Source organism: Alosa alosa, chromosome 14, assembly GCF_017589495.1.
Source record: "Alosa alosa isolate M-15738 ecotype Scorff River chromosome 14, AALO_Geno_1.1, whole genome shotgun sequence".
In the NCBI taxonomy this organism is placed as follows: Eukaryota; Metazoa; Chordata; class Actinopteri; order Clupeiformes; family Clupeidae; genus Alosa; species Alosa alosa.
Genome location: NC_063202.1, coordinates 33041582 through 33064426, shown reverse-complemented (window position 1 = coordinate 33064426; position 22845 = coordinate 33041582). Strand labels below are relative to the sequence as shown.

The 22845-nt window shown below is 38.9% G+C and overlaps 1 protein-coding gene across 1 annotated transcript in view; it reads left to right on the top strand.

Moving 5' to 3' along the window:
• vps13c (vacuolar protein sorting 13 homolog C) overlaps positions 1–22845 on the top strand; it is a 382259-nt gene that overhangs the window by 273298 nt on the left and 86116 nt on the right. The window contains 4 exon segments of the mRNA XM_048262721.1: positions 1338–1463; positions 2037–2170; positions 10499–10625; positions 20362–20597. Of these exon segments, the coding sequence (XP_048118678.1) occupies positions 1338–1463; positions 2037–2170; positions 10499–10625; positions 20362–20597 (623 nt within the window).

Sequence of the window (22845 nt, the reverse complement as noted above, 5' to 3'; positions counted from 1 at the left end):
TCATTTTGTTTTCACTCAGGAACACAAAAAGCAATCTTCAAAACAAGGCACTCAGTTTGGAGTCACTACGGTGTTCTGAATGAGGGGGACAAGTGGAATGTAGTTTGTACACTTCTCTTCAATCAATGAGACTTTCACTATGCATGCACATGACACGCCAAACTAACTTGTGCATGCGCTAGTTGACTCCGCTGGGCTTAACAAGGTGAAGGCATATCCCATTTGGAACATGAGTAAGAGCTGTAGCTCACCTCAGACATACACGTTTCTAGATGAGATTTCTGGATAGCTATGCACCAGTTTTCTGCTGCTGAATCTTTCATTGTACAGTATAGCAGTTTACTCAGGTGGCTTGTAGAGCTCCTTTGTTAGCTACTGTAAGCAGACCTCTCCTTCTAGATAATCACTCCATTTGTGAAGCCGCATTCCTGCATGAATGCAGTGTTATTGTCAGAGGCACAGATGCAATTTTTTGTTAGGGATGCAAACTCAATCTCACTCAGACCTGAGACCAAGATGACAAAGACACAGAACACCATAATTGGGCCAGCCCTGTGTCAATGAACCAGTGCACTGCCCCTGCTTTATCAGTCTTCCAGTTAAAGGTGCACTCAGCGATTGTGCAGGAAGTCACATTTGTTTATGTTTATGTTCATATTTAAATTTATTAGCAGACGCTTTTTTTCCAAAACAACGTACACTATATTGACCAAACGAAACACACCAGGGGGGTAGCTCACCCCTCCCCTCAGGATTCCCAAAGAAACTCCACACAGGGGGTCTGTTTGGAGGACAGGCTCCCCCCACTTTGTTTCCAGTTTTCGGAACCTGGGCTGCCTACAGAGACTCACGGAATGAGCAGCTAGTGGATTGTGAGGACATGACTGCTGAATGTGACCGAAAATGTTATGGGCTTGAAAATGTGTACAATTACTGACTGCGTTTAATTTATGGATTAAATCATATTGGCGACAAGGGGCGATGGTCCACCCGGATAATGACAAGTATGTCAGTTTACCATTTCACCTCTGCCAAAGATGACTTGGTAAAGACTAGGACCCCCTTCCCCAACACCGGCACATTTTTATGTACATTTGTGATGTGTGAGAGCGCCACCAATTTCTTGCAGATTTATCCCTCCAAACTATGCAGGTCAAGTAAAAGTGGATGGGGCACCCTGCTCGACCAACCAACCACCCTGTTACATAACTCTGTTCTAGCAAAATTAATTTGAAGCTATTATAATGTGATATGATATTGTTATGCTTTGATGCTGTATAATATCCTTTTTGACTTCATATTATCAGGTTTAAACTTGTTATTGTATGTGTCCTCAGTGTATACCGCTTTGGCCAGAGCTGACCACCAATAAACTCTGTGTTAGAGTGGTGGGATCTGAAATCACTTCTAAGTCTTTCTACTTCAACAAACAGGACAATGGCACTCTGATCAGTATAGATGAGGTGAGGAAATGGTGATGAATGTATTGAATGATGACACAGAAAAACAAAGCTCTTTCTTCTAGAGTATATGGCATATACAAGTGTCTTATAACATAAGTCTTTCTGCCTGGACCTCTGCAAATATCTGCTAGTAGCTTGCCATAGACTTTAGGTGGTTGCCACCGCTACTGATTGTTTGCCTCACTGTAAAGCAATTGCACTGTAAACAAGCAATGCGGACATGCTGGCACAGCTTGAAAAGGATCAGGAAAGGAGTATGATCAGAATAGCTGATTCTGACCAAGTGCGTCAGATTGTGAGAGGCTGAAGGTAAGGGAAGAAAATGGAAGGAGATGGCAGTCCAGAATGAGAATAGATTTTATTTTTGGGCCCACACTTCACAATCATTCACGAGTACAAATCCCCAACTAGTCTGTCTACTTCCTGCATTGTGGTACATTTTGAATTTGACAATGTAACTTGTTAGCTTTGTTCTGACTTCAGTCCCTTTAATTTGACTATAGTAAGATATCATTGAGTAGGGTCACATCTCTGACCATTATGACACACAATTCATATTTGTTCTCTCTTTAGTATGGAGGCCTCCTTGTTGATGTCAATATCTTGGATCACTCAACAGTCGTCAGCATCTCTGATTACTATGAAGGTTCTGCTCCTGCTTTGCTGATCAATCACACATCCAGGGTCAGCATTCTGTTTCAACAAAGGTTAGCTTGCAAAATACATAAACGCATACATTTCTTTGTTTATGTCTTGGTGTCGCGGGTACGCTGCATCCAGCATCTTTTGTCTTTTGTGTCAATGAGTGGGTTGCATTCCATGTCTATGTGAAATGTGCTATAATGTGCAAATAAACTAACTTGACTTGATTTGAAAAAGTCTTTTACATGGGAAATATGTATGGGGGAGAAACTATCTAATTGAAGCTATTTTTAATTACAATGGCATCAGTGTCCTTGCTCCTTATTCCACCTTAAGTAAGATTCAGGCAAATTACCATAAAGGCTAACACATGCTTCCTTCAAGTCACATCCAAGTATTTTTGAGGCCAAAAATATGTTGTTTTTTGCCTTATGAACCCTTTCCTAAACCATAGGGTCTCTTTCAAGTATTCAAAGGCTGGAGAGTTAATGTGAAAAACAAACCTAACTAACCTCACTGCATGTCCCTACATTTTCACACTTGAATGTATCAATAAGAAGTATCACAACACTGAGCCAGCATTGGCAGCGAAATTTGCTTGTTTTCATGTTGAGACTATGGGATATCTTCAAATAAATCAAACTCTTATTAAATTAAGTCAAATGGTGTTACAGGAAAGCACTAGGTAAGTCTCATAATACTGAAAACAATACCAACTAGATTGTTTTATCTTGATATATAATTAAGAACACTTAGTTAAATTTTATTAGATAAGCCGTTTTTGCAGTGTATAATTTAGGGTAGCCCTGACATGCCAAGCTTCCAATGTCTACCACTGCAATGATTATTCCATAAAAATACATGGATAACTTAAGATATCTAAAAGTTTATACATAGTAATGAGTATTGTTGATTTGAGTACACCATTTAACTACGGAAACCCAAGTATGAACAATGACACCCTCAAAGAAATATTTATCGAGTAGCCTATATGCACAGACTTTCCTGGATTAGCCTATTTCGGTGTCAGACTATCAGACATGACAGATGACGACAACAGGCATGCCATGATGTAGGATTCTCAGAGAATAAAATCACTAGCAAGGTGGAAGTAGTGTAGTGCAGTATTTCTTAACTCATTGAGTGCCAAAACCATGCGTTGAGTGCCAAAAACGTAATATTACGTTTTTAGCTTTTTTTTAAATTACGAAACTAGACACTCTAACACACCTTATATGTGATTTTGGGAACTCTGTGATGAATGGAAATGAAATATATGACAATCGAAAACACATGAAAACGCACAATCTGGACATTTTATCTGAACATTTTATCATAACTCGGTTGCCGCTTTGGGTCGTGACGCATGCACGTCATCTCAAAACCAGGCCATTTCTGTGGGTCTATCATTAGGTGGCAGTCTCGCCAGGTCTCGCTGATCACTTCCCGGAAAGTTTACAGGCAACACTTTATATTTCATGAAAGACGTTATATCTCCATTTCTAGAAAAAAACAGCGATTTTGATGAAAACTAGCCACTGTTTAGCTTGGGATTTCTCAGGAACAGAGGCGTGTAGAAATACACGGTTTGCACCCACTGAGAGCCTAAAGTCTCACCTTTTAAACGAGCCATTGTATGTGTTCATAGCTATAACACCGAATATGCTGTGGCTGTACAAAAATCATCAACAATGGTCTAGATTGCTGGCACTCTAGGACAAAGCTTCCGAAAACTGCTTGGCATTCAATGAGTTAACTGGTGAGCCTAATAATTTGATTTCTGCAGTTTGAAAAAAAAAAAAACGAATAAATGGACCTTTGGTCCAAATGTATATATTTTGTCTGGCTGTTGTAATGTAACCTATCCGTCTGCCACTTCGGATCTTAGGCCAGCTCGTAGCGTAGGCTACTGAAACTGATTTGGAAATTGTTTGTAGCCTATGCGTAATAGCCTATTTTGCCTGTCCACGCCTTGTCGCTTTAAAGTCGGGATTTGAAATGTTTTGCGCAATTATAGCCTATTCTATGTAGAAGAGTTAAACAGGAAATTTGAGATAGGCCTTGTCAGCAACAGACAGGTTCGCTTTTATAAACAGGGTTGGAATTATAAGCGCCAAGCCTTTGAAGATCTCCATATGGATAAAACTTAGGCTACAACCAGTTAAGGAGTTTAGCACGATCCAGAAATATTTTTTTGATAAGAAATTATTTATAGGCATAGGTTAGGCCTACAGTAAGTCTGTAGGCTATGGGATGGATAGCCCATCTGAATGTTTTTTGGATGCCGCCTGTGATTTATTATTTTTTGGGCATAGCTACGGTATAGGCTAAATCAAGGGGAAATAATGAGTATGTCTATTCTAAGGTAAAGTCCACAAAAATAGACTTGATAGGCCCGCCAAACACTGCCAGAACTTTAAGAACGAACGATATTTTGCATTCCGAACCGGTTCAGGACCGATATGTTGGTGGCGGAACGCATGCAAGAAAGAAAACGTTAAACATAGGCCTACCTGAACCGTTCGGAACGGAACGTTTGAAAAATAATTTCGTTTTCAAACCCTGCATGTTAGACATCATTTTGTAGGCTAAATAAGGCAAAACAACCTTGAATATTTGATTCATTTATGTTGAGGACAAAAAGGGACAGAAACCCCAGTGTATGGTGTGCAGTGAATTGCTGGAGCATGAGAGCATGAAATCATTAAAACTAAAACACCACACAGAAGCAAGCACTCTACTGTCAAACACAAACCGGTCAAGTACTTTGAAAGGCAACACAGGAGTTGAGGACTTCGGAAATGTGCCTAACGTCAACATCAGAGTTTCTAAGTTCTTTGGTCAACATGTTCCAAACAAGTGTAGGCACTTTGCACATCTTACCACATAGCTCACAGTCTCAGTTGGCTTGAGCGCTAAAATATGGGTCGCGACTTAATGACCATGGGAAATTGAGGGTCCCAAGGCCAGACCAGTTAAGAATCACTGGTGTAGTGGATAAGGAGCTGGGCTAGCATGCATTACCCTGGGAAGTTGGATGTTCAATTCCCAGCTTCCACTGTGGTGCTATTGGCCTTTAATTTAATCAATATGTCTAAGTCGCTTTGGATCAAATGTTCTGCTAAATTAATGAATGTAAATTTAACCTTTACAACTTATTTCAGGGTTCCTATGCAGTATGGAAAATCTGGAAAAGTATGGAATTTGATTTTAGTAGAGAAATATTTGTGTTTCCAGACTATTGCATCTACAGTATTAATCACTTCACTCAGGTCATAATGAACCATTCCTACTGTTGTGTAGCTTAACTCATTGAATGCCAAGCTGCCAAGAGTGCCAGCAATCTAGACCATTGTTGATGATTTTTGTACAGATTTTTGTCTGTTATAGCTATGAACACATACAATGGCTCATTTGAAAGGTGAGACTTTAAGCTCTCAGTGGGTTCAAACCGTGTATTTCTACACGCCTCTGTTCCTGAGAAATCCTAAGCTAAACAGTGGCTAGTTTTCATCAAAATCCCTGTTTTTTTTCTAGAAATGGAGATATTAAGTCTTTTTATGAGTCACTATCACCCGACATATTGACGCACTCTGGCAAGGGCGTGCCCTCTTGCAACCGCGACTCGGCCTACCACCCACTCCGCTAGGCCCGGCTCGTGGTGGAGGTGGAACTCGCTCCTCAGCACAGTGTTCAGTCACTCCTTGTAACGTTTTTGACCTGTTGTGGTCAGAGTCATCTTGTCTTAGTAGAAAGGTGGACTCATCCAGCGTTGTCTGGCGAAAACGCACCTGCTGCAATATCTTTTTCTTCGACTTTTTCATTTTTCCCTTCAGCACCTGAGAAGTGTTGCCTGCAAAGTTTCTGGGAAGAGATCTAACGAGACCTGCCACCTAGTGATAAACCCACGAAAATAAATGACCTGATTTTGACCTGGCGTGCATGTCACTGATAGGCTAATCAGTGACTGATTCGAAACAAAGCGGCAACCATCAAAAGCCGAGTTAAGATCAAACGTCCAGATATAATGTCCAGATCTTGCGTTTTCATGAGTTTTTCGATCGTCATATATTTTATTTCCATTCATCACAGAGTTCCCAAAATTACATATAAGGTGTGTTAGAGTGTCTAGTTTCGTAATTAAAAAAAAAAAAACGGTGATTATCATCAAAGCTTTATTTTAATGTGTCGCTGTTACATTGTACCTACCTAATTAGGTACAGTGGTACAACCTGTGTAACAACATGTACTATCAGGTACTATCATTTTACTTGCATTATGTATTTGTGGGTACCTACATATAGTTGTTACATTGTAATACTGAGTGCTTTTACAAAACTTTGCCAATTTGCCAGAGGCAAAGAGCTGACCTGAGACCTGCTGGATGGGGTAAATCTGGTCATGATAGATTTGATATACAAACCATTCTTAGCTCCAGTCAAGGCCTCATTGTCTTCAGTGTACATGTAACAGCTGTGCTGCTACAACCTTGTTACTCTTTGATACAGTGGAATAAACCTATTAAGTGTACCAGTTAATTACTTACATGTACATATGACATGTATGTTATGTCTTCGATGTCTTGGAGCAGGTCTACTAATTCACATGTACTGTGTGGTGTAGCATGCACCCTGGATGCATGACATCATTGACAGGATGTATATAATATGTATGTACTTAACTGGTAATGTAAGTACTTAACTGGTACACTTTATTTTAATGGGTTTATTCCACTGTATCAAAATAGTAATAAATGTGTACCAACACAGTTGATACATGTACTACAGTATGTAGGGTAATGGCAGACATGTTCCAAGACACCAATGACACAACATACATGTAATATGTAATTGTAAGTACTTAACTGGTACACTTCATTTTAATGGCTTTGTGCCACTGTATCAAAGAGCAATAACCAACACAGTTGATATTAGACTATGTAGTGAATTAGTAGACCTGTTCCAAGACATCGAAGACACAACACAACATACATGTCATATGTACATGTAAGTAATTAACTGGTACACTTAATAGGTTTATTCCACTGTATCAAAGAGTAACAAGGTTGTAGCAGCACAGGTTGGAGCTAAGAATGGTTTGTATATCTATCATGACCAGATTTACCCCATCCAGCAGGTCTCAGGTCAGCTCTTTGCCTCTGATTAAAATTTAGACAAATTGGCAAAGTTTTGTAAAAGCACTCAGTATTACAATGTAACAACTATATGTAGGTACCCACAAATACATAATGCAAGTACAATGATAGTACCTGATAGTACATGTTGTTACACAGGTTGTACCACTGTACCTAATTAGGTAGGTACACTGTAACAGCGACACATTAAAATAAAGTGTTACAAAGCTAAAAACGTATTACGTTTTTGGCACTCAACGCATGGGAAGGAAAAACGTAATATTTGCGTTGTTGGCACTCAATGAGTTAACTGTCAGTCCACATCATCAAGATACAATTGAATGGGGGTCCTCAGAAAAAAAAAAATCTCCCACAAAAACCAAATCGAGAACCCCTGTTCTATGCACGTGCCCTACACCATTGTGCACTGGTATGTTTGCGTAGCTCTGCTATTTTCGGCTAAAACACTGGTAGACTTTTTCGATTTTGTAAAAGATACCAAGACATGGATACTGCATTATCTGATAAACTGTTATTGCTAACATATAATATTGTTTATGGTGATTGAGGCCTCTGCCAGCAGTGCACTAGTCTCCAACATATGTAGGCTATGCTTGTATCTACAGAGAACTAAAAATGTGAGTGCACCTTCCAACACAGCACTTTCCCCAACGAAAAGTATCCAAGGGCTACCAAGTTAATAATAAACATTATTATACAGCTCTTCACAATGCTAGTAGAACGCTCCATTGACATAGAATATGGTCAGAAAAATGTACCGAGAAGTTTGAAAATTTGAGGATGGAAAAAGTATGGAATTTTGAAATGGAAAATGTGTAGGAACCCTGTTATTTGTAAATGTGTCAAAAGGCATAGAAAGTCCTCAGTTTAGATGAGCTCAAAAATATCCTGAACTATCCACGTGCAACTCCTTAGTTTATCAAGAATTATAGTATTAGGTAGTGGTTTATAAAACATTTATCCACACCTTAACTAATCATTAGTGCATGTGTTCAATCATATTTTTTATAAATACATGCCTACATGTAGGTGTAAATTGTTTCTTAATCAGTAACACACCCATTCTACTGATCTTATAAACCATAGACAGTTCCTTAACAACTGTTAAATAATGGAAATATTACTTCATTAACACATTATTATTGCATAATTTAAGTATTAATAAATTAGCATAGTGGGTATCCAACTCACTATGTGTATGGGTTGAAAGATAGCACGAAGCTAGCTAAATGCATGCTCATATATAATCACTAAGTATATAAGTATAAGTATATATACTCTTTTGATCCCGTGAGGGAAATTTGGTCTCTGCAAAACAAATAATGAAATAACAAGTCTTTTTTTTTTTTTTTCATTTTTGATTCTTTATTGAATATCAAATGAACGAATGATACACGGACCACTAATATATGAAATGGTGGCAGATCTGGGTAGCCTAGACTGTGCTGAAATATAGCATGTGTAAATGGCACTTACAATGACCAGGATAAATGCTTATAACTAAAGGTAGTGAGAATGGCCAAACATGGAGTAGGGCTAAATAAAAAATGGCATTTATTTCTGTAAGGCACACACCCCATATGTTTCACATTTGTTCAGCCCCAGAGAATCCCTCCACCCTGGCAATGATATTGCCAGATTCAGGACAGTCCGCCCTACACACACATGAGCTGCCATCTTGCAGTGGTGGGATGCATGTCAAAATATAAGAATTTTTATAATACGCTTTTTGTATTTTTATTATTTAAAAATCAAAATTAAATCAATGCAAGTATTAATGCATCAAATTGTGGCAGATTTGGGTAGCCTAAAATAATATATAGTATGTGCGTATGGCACTTACAATGACCAGGATAAATGCTTCTAACTAAAGGTAGTGAAAATGCCCTTAAAACAGTCTAAGGTTCTAGGGGTTAATGCTGCAGTCAAACCTAGCAGGTAGCAACGGTTATTAAGATGGACTTCAAATAGTTGAGCTGCGTGAAGAGATGTGTGAGATCTGCGATGGCCCAGAAGGTGGGCTGGTGTGTATGTACATTTTGGGGTGTTACAAATAATAATAATAATACATTTTATTTAAAGGCGCCTTTCTTGGCACTCAAGGACACCGTACATACAAATATAAAATATTTAATAAACAAGCAAGAAAAGACAAAAACGGAAACAAAACAAACAAACAAAAATAACATCATATGGAATAAGCAGTTTTAAAAAGATGTGTTTTGAGTTGTGATTTGAAATGGGGGAATGAATCAATGTTTCTAAGTTGGGGTGGTAGTGAATTCCAGAGACGGGGAGCAGAGCGACTGAATGCTCTGCTCCACATGGTGGTGAGACGGGCGGTGGGGACAGACAGGTGTGAATGCTCTGCTCCCCATGGTGGTAAGACGGGCGGTGGGGACAGACAGGTGTATGGGAGGAAGAGAGGATCTTAGAGAGCGGGAGGAGTGGGAACATGGAGGAGATCAGACAAATATGGAGGGGCGAGGTTGTGAATGGCCTTGAAAGTAAACAGGAGGACTTTAAATGGATCGGAACTGAACCGAGAGCAGTGGAGCTGATGGAGGACAGGAGTGATGTGGTGAATGGAGGGGGTTCGAGTTATGATGCGGGCAGCTGAATTCTGGACTAGTTGAAGTTTATGGAGGGATTTGTGGGGGAGGCCGAAAAGGAGAGAGTTGCAGTAATCAAGACGGGAAGTGACGAAACTGTGGACAAGAATGGCAGCAGTGTGGGGGGTTAGGGAGGGGCGGAGACGATTGATATTACGTAGGTGGAAGTAAGCAGAAATGTGCAGACCAGAGCCTAATATGGTGCAGCTCCAGAATGTTTTGTCACTTATGAGCTTAATTGGGATTCACCCGTTTTACAGCAGCAGTTTCAAGTGTTTCTTGGTGTTTAAAGCCCCCAACGTTGTCTTTAAGGCAGCGCTGCCTGGAAGGCGCTATAGTTAGGCATGGGTTAAGGTTAGGATTAGTTGCCTTTAAGTCGACGGTGGCAGCACTGCCTGGAAGTTTTTTGAGCAGAGCATTGTTGCTCCTCCTAACCAAAATATTAACTTGTCCCTTAATTTCCTTTTTCTGCCTTGACTGTCTTGACATTATTTTCTCATGCTAGATAAATTACATGCATCTGAAATATAACAATATACCCAAAAAGGCACACTGATCTGTGCACTCAAACACACTTTTTCCTGTATGAAAGCTATAAATTAATGTTTTTGTGTCTATTATTTTAGTGGATGCAAAGTACATCATGAGCTCAAGTCAGGCGAAGTACAACATTTTGCATGGGATGACCCTTCAGGGATTCGTAAACTCAGATGGAGTTTCAGAGAACACCAAGGAGAACTAGACTTGGTGAAGGTATGTATACCTATGTGTGTGACCTCTGTGAAGGGTCATTGCAGATTCCATAGAAGCATTCAATAGATACTCTCGTAAACATAATTTGGGATCATTTGCAAATAAGTGCAAAGTCCTTGTTTTCAGTATTATTATTCAGTCTGCACAATTGTTTAAGAAGAAAAAATGTGGCCACAATGCAAAACAGAATATATACTGACTGACTACCTTAGCTCTCTTCCATTTCCATTGAGGGATGCTATAATCCACATGGGCTGTGCTGAATAGGGGTGTCATGATTCTCCAAATCCTCGATTCGATTTAATTTTCGATTTTAAAGTCACAATTTGTTTTTCGGTCTTTTTTTTATATTACTATTGGCCATTCTCACTATTTACTTTTTTTTGGCCTTTTCCTTTTCTGTTTCGGGGGGCTTTTATTTTGAAACCGCTTTTTATTTTGAAACCGTTCCAACCACGAGGTTGTAATGTAAACAGAACAAACATTAAACAGAGACTAGTGAAATGAAACAACACAGAATGGTAAGTTGATTGTTTCAGCACACTCGGAAGAAACCCAAGGTTAGTGTTCATGGAATATGTACTTATCAATGTGCATTTTAAGCCTTAGATCTAGATGTAACTAGATCATCTTTTCACTTGCTAAGTTGAGTAGGCTAAGTTAGTGTTAATTGACGTGAATGAACCACAAAATACTTCCACACCGGTGATTTCAGAGTAGCAAGAGGGGCTTGGATTTCGGTAGGTTGATGTGTATATATAACTAGTTGCAGCCTAAAATTAGAGGAGTGTTGACTCCGCAGTTCAGCACGCGCGTGTGTGTGCGTCTTGGCATACATGCTGGACGTGACATTGGGGGTGTGGCTGCATGTCAATTCTACTTTTGAGTTCGAAGTTCGAGATTGAGATGTAATTTCGATCAATTTCAATATAAAATCGAAATCGTGACATTCCTAGTGATGAATGCAGAAAGTTCCAATGACTTGAATGGATTTTCCCAATGTTTGGATGTCTGATATTTCTGAATAATGACCAGTGAACTGGGGTCCGCGGATTGCAGGCGGTCCGCCAAATTATTTCTTCTGAAGCATTTTTGTCCACCTCCAAAAATGTTATACGTCCAATAAGCTACATTAACACAAACAGAACGTAGAAAATATGCTTTCTATTGGTTTATAAAATAACACATAGGCTACCCATGAGTCTTCATGCAATCATGTGATCACGGTACCTCCATCTGCCCACAAGCTCTGTGTCACTCATCAGGGTCAGGCCTCTTACTGGTTAGGCTATGAGATATTTCATCCATACTCAAGCTTGCTCAATTCTTTGTCCTTCCCTAATTAAAATGTGATGGCTAACTGTAAAGCTGATGATACAAGAGGCAATTTGGGCAATGTTGTCGGCAACGGGCAACCGGGTGAGACACAGGGCAACAGACAGCTAACAGTTTACTGGGGGTGAAACAATGTCTTCTTAACAACCTCAGCATATACAAATAGATGTTAGTTTAAGTCAGTGTTTTTTTTTTAAGCATTTGAGGAGGTAAAATGCCCAGTTTGGGTTTTACCATAAACACTTAGCGGAGTAAAAATATATAAGAAGCCTCTCTTTTTCCTCTCTTCACTGTTGTGAGGCTGCCATCTTTGTTAAAAATTTCAGAAGCTCACAGATGGTCATGTGATTAATTGCTAGTACTCTGATTGGATGACATCCAAATGTTGCCCATAAGTATCCAAATCATTCAGATAGAAATGATGTTGCCCAATCTCAGTGGCAAAGTGTCACTCGGCAACATTGACCAAAAAGTTGCCTTGTGTATAATCACCTGAAGGTAGAAAATATGGTAATAATAAACAAAATAAATTGCAATTGATAGGGTTGTGTGTGTGTGTGTGAGTGACCGACAGACACTTAGTTCCAAATATAACATATGAATATCAGGCCTAAATTTGGGGTGGGGCAGAGTGGGACGGGGGGAGGTCCGTGATCAGTGTCTTTCTCAGCCAAGCTTGGGCTGAAAAAGGTTGAAGACCCCTGGAGTAGGAGATTGATACAAATTGACAAGCGTAATTTATTTTTGTGGAGAGAATGTGCAGGACTGAGCGCCGGTCGTATTTTGTGAATCTGTAGATCTGCGTTGAATCTGTGCATCCCAAAATCCTATCATGAATGATCCGCCGTTAGCAGAGCGGAGCTCAGCCTACCTAGAGCCGTCTTGTGCTGCTGTGTTTGCACTTTACCGCGCTAGTCGGGGAAACTAACAAACAAACTCGTCGGTGGGACGAGTACAACCCCAAAACAGAAAAAGTTGGGACGTTGTGTAAAATGTGAATAAAAACAGAATGTAATAATCTGCAACTCTCTTAAACTCATATTTAGTTGCAAAAAGGACACAGACAACATATCAAATGTTGAAAATGACAAATTTGACTATTTCATGGAAAATATAATGTTAATTTCGAATTTGATACCAGCAACATGTTTCAAAGAAAGTTGGGATTGGAGCTAACAAAATGCTGGAAAAGTGTAATGTAATATATTCCTCCTTTTGTTTTCTTTATCATTACACTTTTCCAGCATTTTGATAGCCCCGTCCCAACTTTTTTTGTAAAATATTCCTCCTTTTGTTTTCTTTATCAACTAATTAAGGTAACTGGCAACACGATTGGGTATGAAAAAGAGCATCCCAGAGAGGCAGGGTCCCTTAGAAGTAAAGATGTAGGGGTATTCATCACTCTGTTTAAACCTGTGTGCACAAATGATGAAACAATGTAATTTGAATGTTTCTTAAGATGAAATTGTGAAGTATTTGGATCATCTACAGGACATAATATCATTAGAACATTCAGAGAATCCAGAGAAATCTTTGCAAACAAGGGAAAGCGCTGAAAAACAAATTGGATGGCCGTGGTCTTTTGGACCTCAGATGGCACTGCGTCAACACCAGACCTGTTTCCAGATGTGTCATTGTTGGGGCTCAGGAAAACTTCTGATAACCATAGTCTATGTGCCAGGGCTCCGAACCGGTTCAAGGAACGAAAACGAAAACCAAAAACGAACGGAATTTTACGGAATTTTAAGAGGAGCGGAAACGGAAACGAAAACAAAATGGTCAACAACTGTTCCGGAACAGAAACGTTATTCTGAAATCCACAAAACCGGTTAATAACGTTTTTTTTACGTTCTCTATATATTTGATAAAATTTCACAAAAAGCATATCCTAAGTGTTCTACTTGTTTGATTGTAGACGGACAGCCTAATAATTTGATTTCTGCAGTTTGAAAAAAAAAAAAAATAAATGGACCTTTGGTCCAAATGTGTATATTTTTTGTCTTGCTGTTGTAATGTAACCTATCCGTCTGCCACTTGGGATCTTAGGCCAGCTCGTAGCGTAGGCTACTGAAACTGATTTGATTTTGCCTGTCCACGCCTTGTCGCTTTTAAAGTCGGGATTTGAAATGTTTGGCATAATTATAGCCTATTCTATGTAGAAGAGTTAAGCGGAAATTTGAGATAAGCCTTGTCAGCAACAGACAGGTTCGTTTATAAACAGGGTTGGAATTATAAGCGCAAGCCTTTGAAGATCTCCATATGGATAAAACGTGAGGCTACAACCAGGTAAGGAGTTTAGCACGATCCAGAAATATTTTTGATAAGAAATTATTTATAGGCATAGGTTAGGCCTACAGTAAGTCTGTAGGCTATGGGATGGATAGCCCATCTGAATGTTTTTGGATGCCGCCTGTTATTTATTATTTTTGGGCATAGCTACGGTATATTCTAAATCAAGGGGGAAATAATGAGTACGTCTATTCTAAGGTAAAGTCCACAAAATTAGACTTGATAGGCCCGCCAAACACTGCGGAACTTTAAGAGCGAACGATATTTTTTTGTTCGAACGGTTCAGGACCGATATGTTGGTGGCGGAACGCATGCAAGAACGAAAACGTTAAACATAGGCCTACCTGAACCGTTCGGAACGGAACGTTTGAAAAATAATTTCGTTTTCAAGCCCTGCTATGTGCACAGTTTGATACTCAATTCAAAAACTACAGCCAAAATTGTAACAGTCAAAACAGCCAACATTGTATTGAGACATGATACAAAAAAATACCACCATCTTATCTGGGCCTAAGCTTGTTTAAAATGGACTGAAGTAACATGGAAAAAGATCCTGTGGTTAGACCAATCAAAATTTGCCATTCTTTTTGGATATCATGGACTCATCTAGGAGAGGGCCTATCCAAGTATCCAACCTTTCCAACTTGTTTTAGTGCTCAGTTCAAAACCCAACATCTATTATGGTGTGGAGGAGCATTAGTGCCTACAGCAATATTTCAGGAAAACAATGCCAAAATGAATTCTGCACAAGGTATTTCTCCATACCTGATGAGTCCAGGTGCTAAAATCTCTGCAGTCTGCATTCTAGATTTGTCAAATTAGGTGCATAATGGAAAAAAAACATGACTTAGAATACCCCATACTGTTGAACAACTGAAATCCTATATCGGGGAGTAATGGGACAACATTTCACTCTCAAAACTCCTCAGTTCCTAAACATTTACAGAATTTTGTTAATTGAAGAGATGAAGCAGCACAGTGGTAAACATGCTCCCGTCCCATATTGACATATATTTTCCATGAAATAGTCCAAATTTTCAACATGTGATATATTGTCTATGTCCTTTTTGCTGATAAATATTGGTTTACAAGACTTACAAAACTATATCATCACATTCTGTTTTTATTTGCATTATTGCATACTAACCATTCCTGCTTCAGTTCCAGACAGGTCATCATAATAAGTTATTAAAACCTGCAGGGCTAACCCCTTTCATTTCTGCTGCAGCAGGTTGTGCGCAACAGAGTAGATGGACATAAGATACAGTCTGAGGAGTTGCAGCTTTATTCAGTTACCTGCAGTTGAAACTAAACATAAGTTTCCCTCACAAACTCTGATTGGTCGCTATAGCTTATTCCCAGCTGAGCCGTTTATGAGCGTTTACTCCTAAATGAAAATGATTCATGCACTGTCTCTAGCCACTCACTCGCAATTCACTGACGTCAGGTTCACTTAAAGGAGCCACACATAGGGCTAGGCTACTGCTATTTTGTTGACTGCTATACTATTGAGGACTATTATGAGATCTGTCCATCATTTGGTGGTAGGTAAAATAACTGCAATAAAATTATGCTTATTAAATGCTTTCCCCAAATCAAGAGTAATATTATCGGTTATCGGTACCGGCCACAACAAATCAATAAATATTGGTTATCGTTATCGGCCCTAAAATTCCATATCGGTGCATCTCTAAAAAAAACATGGCAAAAGTTTGCACTTCTGGAGTGATGATGAGGTCAATTTGTATATTAAAACCTGAAAGTTTAAATGTCAGGTGTCAAATATCGAAAGATGAAAGTAGCCTAGGCTATAATGCTCAAAGAAGCAGGTTTTGAGCACACTGCTGACAGATGACGAATCGGTGAAAACCCCTCAAAGCAGCCTATTTATTATTAGGCTAAAATGCAAAATAATCATGGCTTTAATCAGCCTAAATTCACCTTTTTTGTGACACAGATACTACGTCTACTGCACATCGCTGCTTTATTCAGTATGCCGATTAATATTTAAATGGGTAGATTCCGTTTTCTGATGATCTTATTCTGAATAATGACCTAACCAGAATGGACCTTAATCGGAATATGGTGTGCATGGAAACGTGATTCATTAGCTAGCACCTGACGACAGTTGACACACATTGTTTTTCTACTAGCCTGACGTCGTCATACTCAATTCTAGTCAGAATTTGAGTCTGAGGAGTTGCAGCTTACTGACACTCCGTCTATGACACTGCGTCTTCAGCTGTGCTTCATATTTGCCTCTCACCCCTCTTCTAATCACTTTTATCTATCATTACCAATGTGCAAATGATGGTGAATAACTACTCATTGTGGGATGTATTTCATAATATCTTTATTCTAATGAGATGAGCAGGGTACGTTGTGCACCTGCCCATATCACTATTAGTCATAGTCAAATTTATTTATATAGCACAATTTAAAACAACCCGTGGTGTGCTCAAAAAAAAAAAATAGATAATAGAAGACAAAATGAATAAAGACAACAGCACAACAGGAAAATAAAACTAAAATAATATGTACATATATAAAGCCTATATAATTACATTCCACAATTCATTTAAAAGCCATTAATAGCATGTTCTTTTAACTTGGCTTTAAAAGCACCAATAGTTGGTGTAGATCTGATGTGAAAAGGCAGGTTGTTCCACAACTTTGGCCCAGCTACTGAAAAAGCACGGTCACCTTTATTTTTTATGCGACTCTGAAGAACTGAGAGCAGTAGTTTATCTGAGGACCTAAGAGTTCTGGGAGGGCAGTGAAAGTGTACAAACTCACTTAGGTATTGAGGAGCTTGTCCATTTAAAGCTTTAAAGACAAAAAGAAGAATTTTGTAATCTACTCTAAATTTCATTGGTAACCATTGCAGATATTTCAAAACTGGAGAAATATGTTGTGTCTTTTTAGACTTGGTGAGCAGCCTTGCAGCTGCATTTTGCACCATCTGAAGACGGGAGTGGACTGAGTGACACCAAAATAAAGGGAGTTACAGTAGTCTAAGCGGGATGAAATAAAGGCATGAATCAATATCTCAAAGTCTTTGAAAGAAAACATAGTTTTGGCTTTACTTAAGATTCTAAGGTGGTAAAAAGATGACTTGACAACAGCATTAAGCTGTTTCTCAAATTTAAAATCAGGGTCAAGTAGAAATCCAAAATTTCTTGCATAAGGTTTTACATATCTGGCAAAAGACCCTAGTTCACTAATTGCATTATTTGCAGCTTCATGTGAACCAAAAAATAGAATTTCTGTTTTGGATTCATTCAGTTTTAAAAAAAATGGTCGACATCCATTGTTTAATCTCTTTTAAATGGGAGATACAGTTGTGTATCATCCGCATAGCAATGATAGGATATACCGTGCTTTTTCATAATTTGACTGAGTGGCAACATGTACAGTGAGAATAAAATACAACTAAGCACTGATCCCTGTGGAACACCATAAGATAAGGGGGCAGATGAAGATGAAGTATCATTGAAAGAAACTGAAAAGGTTCTTCCCTCTAAGAAGGAGGCAAACCATTTCAGTGCGGTACCTGAAATTCCAACCCAGTGCTCAAGGCGTTCTAAAAGAATGCAGTGATCTACAGTGTCAAAGGCGGCGCTAAGATCTAGCAGCATAAGTAATGCACAGTTCTTTGCATCCACTGATAGTAACAAGTCGTTAGTAACTTTAATTAATGCAGATTCCGTGCTGTGTTTAGGTCGGAATCCAGACTGGAAGATGTCTAACATCTCATTCTCTGAGGTGTGACAAGGAAATGGGTACAAAGCTAAGCAAGGAGGCCGTGAGCACTGGAGGAGTTTCTAGATATACATGTGCATCAAACTACTATACTTGGTCACGTATATTAAACATTTTGTTAACAAAGAAATCAAGGAAATTACCACAGTTCAAAGAAGGAGCAGTATTTGCAGTTTCCTTGGGACTGATTAAGGATTTTAAAGTGCTGAAAAGAACCTTAGGCTGGTGACTATGTTTAGCTATAAGATCAGCAAAATATTTCTCTTTAGCAGATTTAACTGCCTTCTGAAACACAGTTAGGGAGTGTTTAAAGATGTTTAAAGGTGTCATAACAGCTTATCTTTCTTCCATTTTCTCTCAGCCCTTCTACAAGCTCTTCTGAGCATTCTGGTGGTGTCATTAAACCAAGATTTTATTCTACTGATAATGCGCTCTTAAAATAACATATAAACAACTCGCCATATATTTCTGACCAGGTTTCTCTTGGTCAGTGGCGCAATGCGTTTTAGGTAGTGTATGATAGCGATTTTTGCCACACCCCTTGGCGCATTGCTCAAAAAAGAGATGGGCATGGCAAAAAACTTGAGTCTATGATCGGAATAAGCTTTGCGGCGTGATGATTATAGACTTTCTGCCAGGTTTTGTGTCACAAAAATAGGGCCTTGATACTGCTCCATTGGGATGTGATTATGAGGTGTGTTTCAACCAATATAGGGGGGATATGCCTCTGCACTCAATTGGATAGACCTAATCAATCAGAGCAACAAAATAGCTTACCGTGAAACTGATTCCTGTAGGAAGAACACCTGATCCATCCTTCTTCTCCACAAGAAGGTTACCTAAAACACTGATGCTAGCTGGCTTTCATTTATTCATTCAGCCGAGGTAAATAATTTGACAGATTGACGTGATACTTTATAGCCTAGAAATCTAGATTTCTAAATTTAATTTGCTGCCCGGGCTAGTCTAGCAACTCTCTGTTGGAAGAATTAAACTTTGATAGGCCCAATCACATTGTGTATAGAGTCGTTATGCGGGCTTAACAATAATGATTGATGGCAGAGTTGAAACGGTTCGGTGGGAATTCCCTGCTACTTGAAAACAAAGAAGGTGGATGTTGTTGTTGGCGAACAGCGTGACACGAGTTAAGCTTTTTTTTTAAAGCTGCAGTTCGCAATATTTTTTGATCATATTCACTGAAACCGACACTATGGTCCGACAGAACAACATAAATCATCCGGTTTTAGAAAAAAACCCGCACTTCTACCTCCACCTAGAGCCTGTTATTTGTTTTGCAAAAATCCACAGCTCCCGGTTTTTCTGGTCCAATCAGAGCAGGGCTGTGTGAGATCTGACTGTCAATCACAGTCTGGTGCAGTCTGGTGCGCACTGACAAGCACAAACTCGATGAGAGGGTGCTCGGTGGTAGTGGGGGAGGGGCATGAGAGTTGTAAATATTCAAAAGTCCCCTCAATCTGTCAGACCTGCCAACTGCAGCTTTAAGTTGGCAAAGGTTTGAACTAGCCAACTAGCTCCGCTGGTGGGAAAACGCATGGGACTCATGAGTTGTAGCGCTATCCTATTGCGTGCAGAGGGAATTTGAAAGACAACCGATTATCCCGCCCCTCGGACTGAGCACTGCGAATGATGAGTCCCAAGACCCTACATTTTAATGTGGGTCTGACTTGTCGATAGATACTTTATTCGTCCTGAGAGAAATTTTTTAAAAAGTTATAAAAGATTAAAAAGACACGTAACAGACAGAGGCTGCCACTCGCGTCGGTGCCTACACACCAAACTTGAAGTAGCCTAGCCTAACAAACAACAAAGATTATATTGGTCAAAAGTTTAGGTGGGCGGGAGTGATGAACTGATATGCTTGATTGAAAAAGAATTTGACTTATTTTAAGACATTTCATCATAAAAACAAACAAATGTGGCTGCCAGTGCATTAAGCACATTTGTCTTGATAAGACTCCTTAAAATAAGTCAAACTCTTATTAAATTAAGTCAAAATGATTTTAATATAAGATTAATAACACTTTGTTAGGTTTTATTTTTTGCAGTGTAACCATAAACCTATGCAACTCACATCACATTCTCCATAAGAATGAATTAGTTAGAAACAAGGTAAACAGATGAGTCTTTTGATACTTTTTGAAGATCCCATATTATGTTTATTGTTTATCACAATTGTAATTCTTACATCTTACTTATAAAAGTCACCCTTTTTAATTGTACAAACTTTGATGGCTAGTGTGAGGTTTGTCTAGTTTTTCTAGTCTTAGTTCTTGTTTTAGTGTGCTGCTATTAGTTGTGTAAGGTATTGTGCTATAATGCTTTCCTACAGGATGAATACGGTTCATTTTCAATGGATGACGATTGCCATGTGCACTGGGTGAGCTTTCTTGATGGGCGACAACGTGTTCTGCTCTTCACGGAGGATGTTGCAGTGGTAGCTAAAGCACGACAGGCTGAGGAGCTGGAGCAATTCCAGCAAGAAATCAGTGTGTCTCTCCAGAACTTGGGGCTCTCACTGATTAACAACAGGAACAAGAGAGAAATTGCCTATGTTGGCATCACCAGGTACATGCAGATTTGGCAGTCAGTATATGAAGGCATAAACAAGACTACTATTCTCACATTCTCTGGGTACTTCCAACAATTGCTTGATCTCTATGCTACTAGATATCCAAAAGTTATGTAGTATTTAAGCTGATCATCATTTTTAAAACCATAATGTAACAGTAACCAGCTTATACAGTAGCTGTGCAGTAAATACATTAACCTCCCTCCCAACACCTTAACAGCATAACTCTCAAAAAGAATTTCAAGTTTTTGCCTGAAATTGCACTGTGCCTATTTACAAAAGGGCATTGTTCCCACCTCTTCTGGGGCCTACCATCAAATGTTGGACCTCTATAGAAAGCTGAGAACCTCTAGTTTTCGTAGGAAACAGTCAAAATAAATGTGTGATGAAGAGTTACAGAGGCTAGAATATAGTTTTTTTCTTTCTGCCGGATTACAAGCATCTCTGAACTGACCACATTTCAGCCCTCTAGGTCTCTTGATATCCCTTAGAAACACAACTGAGCCCTAGCACCAGGTCTTGTGAAGTTGTGTGCAAAAGTAGATCAATATAGAATGAAAATATGAGTGCTTTAGACTATTATTTGCCAAGGTATGCCCATGCGTTTTGTAAAATGCCTATGGATACTCCCCATAGGACTTGTTGTTATCCAAAATGCATACTGACAATCAAATGCTTACTGCACATGAACCCCTTTGTGTAGAAGCATAATCCTGGTCTCAAATGAAAGGTAACACTTTGAGGTTTCATGCTTGTATTTGGATTATACTTCAGGGGTTCTGATATGGAATGACTACACTAAATATGGAATGATTACAAAAATGTCTCTATTTTTGCATTTACTTTGTTGGTTCAATGAGTGTGTATAAGATAGCCTATACATCTGTACAACTAATATTGGATAACACAACATGAAGATTCAATTTCTATGGATTCTTGTGAATATTTCAGTACCCAATATGTTGCATCTACTTATTGTGCTGCAGCTACACTGCAGCCAGAAGTCAGGGTAGCACCAAAAGCGGAAGGGGGGGAGAGGGGGCATTTTGGATCAAATTTAATTGAGATATAATAAGATTAATCTAAGAATGTAAGCACTATACAGATTGTACATGAAAAAAGTTGTCATTTTTGGATTCCCAAGAGTCAAAGCTTTGAAATAACATTGTATAACATGGTGTATAACATTACTATGCTACATAGCAATATGGTGCATACAATTGATTTAGAATGTTGGGGGGAGGTGGGGGAGGGGGGTAACCCTCCCGCCGGTGGGACACTGAAAGTTATGTGGTTTTAATTGACAGACGTTAGCACCCATAGTACAAAAAGTGATATTAACATTTTGAAATTTATTTCATTTTTCAACATCTACCTTAATTTGCATTGAAAGTTAAATTTCCTCTCCTCTTATATATTTGAGTGCCTGGGACCTACTATTGCTTTATTGGATTTTCCCTACCCCAAGAGCACCGCTTGAGGACTTGATAACTTCACCTGAGCGCCTGGTTGAACTTCTTCATGTCATTAAATTTCCTCTATTTTCTATTTCAGTTCTTCAGTGGGTAGATTCAAAAACATACAGGTGCATCTCAAAAATGAGAATTATGATTAAAGGCTTAGGAAACCGTTGGCAGTATTTTGACCTAATTATAAATTGTTGAGTATAAAATGTTATTGTAAAACAATAATTGACTTTGTGACATGGAATCACCAAATCCCTACTCTCATGTGTTCTTACTCTGAGTCTCATTTTTCAGTGTATTATGGAGGTTAAGAGTATCTAAGGACTACTGTACCTCTGACTGGAAAGCCAGTTTTTTCAATTTCCACACAGAGAACAATTCTTCTGTAGCATACCCATCCAGTAAAAATACTAAAAATCAGTCATTAAAATCAATCCAACTAGCCTTATTTTGAACTTCTATCCTCAAAGTTTCTTCTTGGGAATGGAATTGTCCACCTTGAATCAATGTCCTCAATAGATGCCACTAGAATAGATTTTTAAAAAAATCTAAAAATAGTGTTGTAGCTTTGTTGATGAAATATAGTATATTTTGGTTAAATTAAATTTACACATCATGGGATCGAGTTTCGTCGCAAAGCGGTAATGGTAATTGTAGCGGGAAGCTACGTCAAGCCGGGGATTCTGAAAATAGGCGAGACCTCTCTGTTGAAGTGAAGTGAAATAAACCAATCACATGCAACCAGCGTTAAATTCTGATCTGTCTATTGGCAAATAAA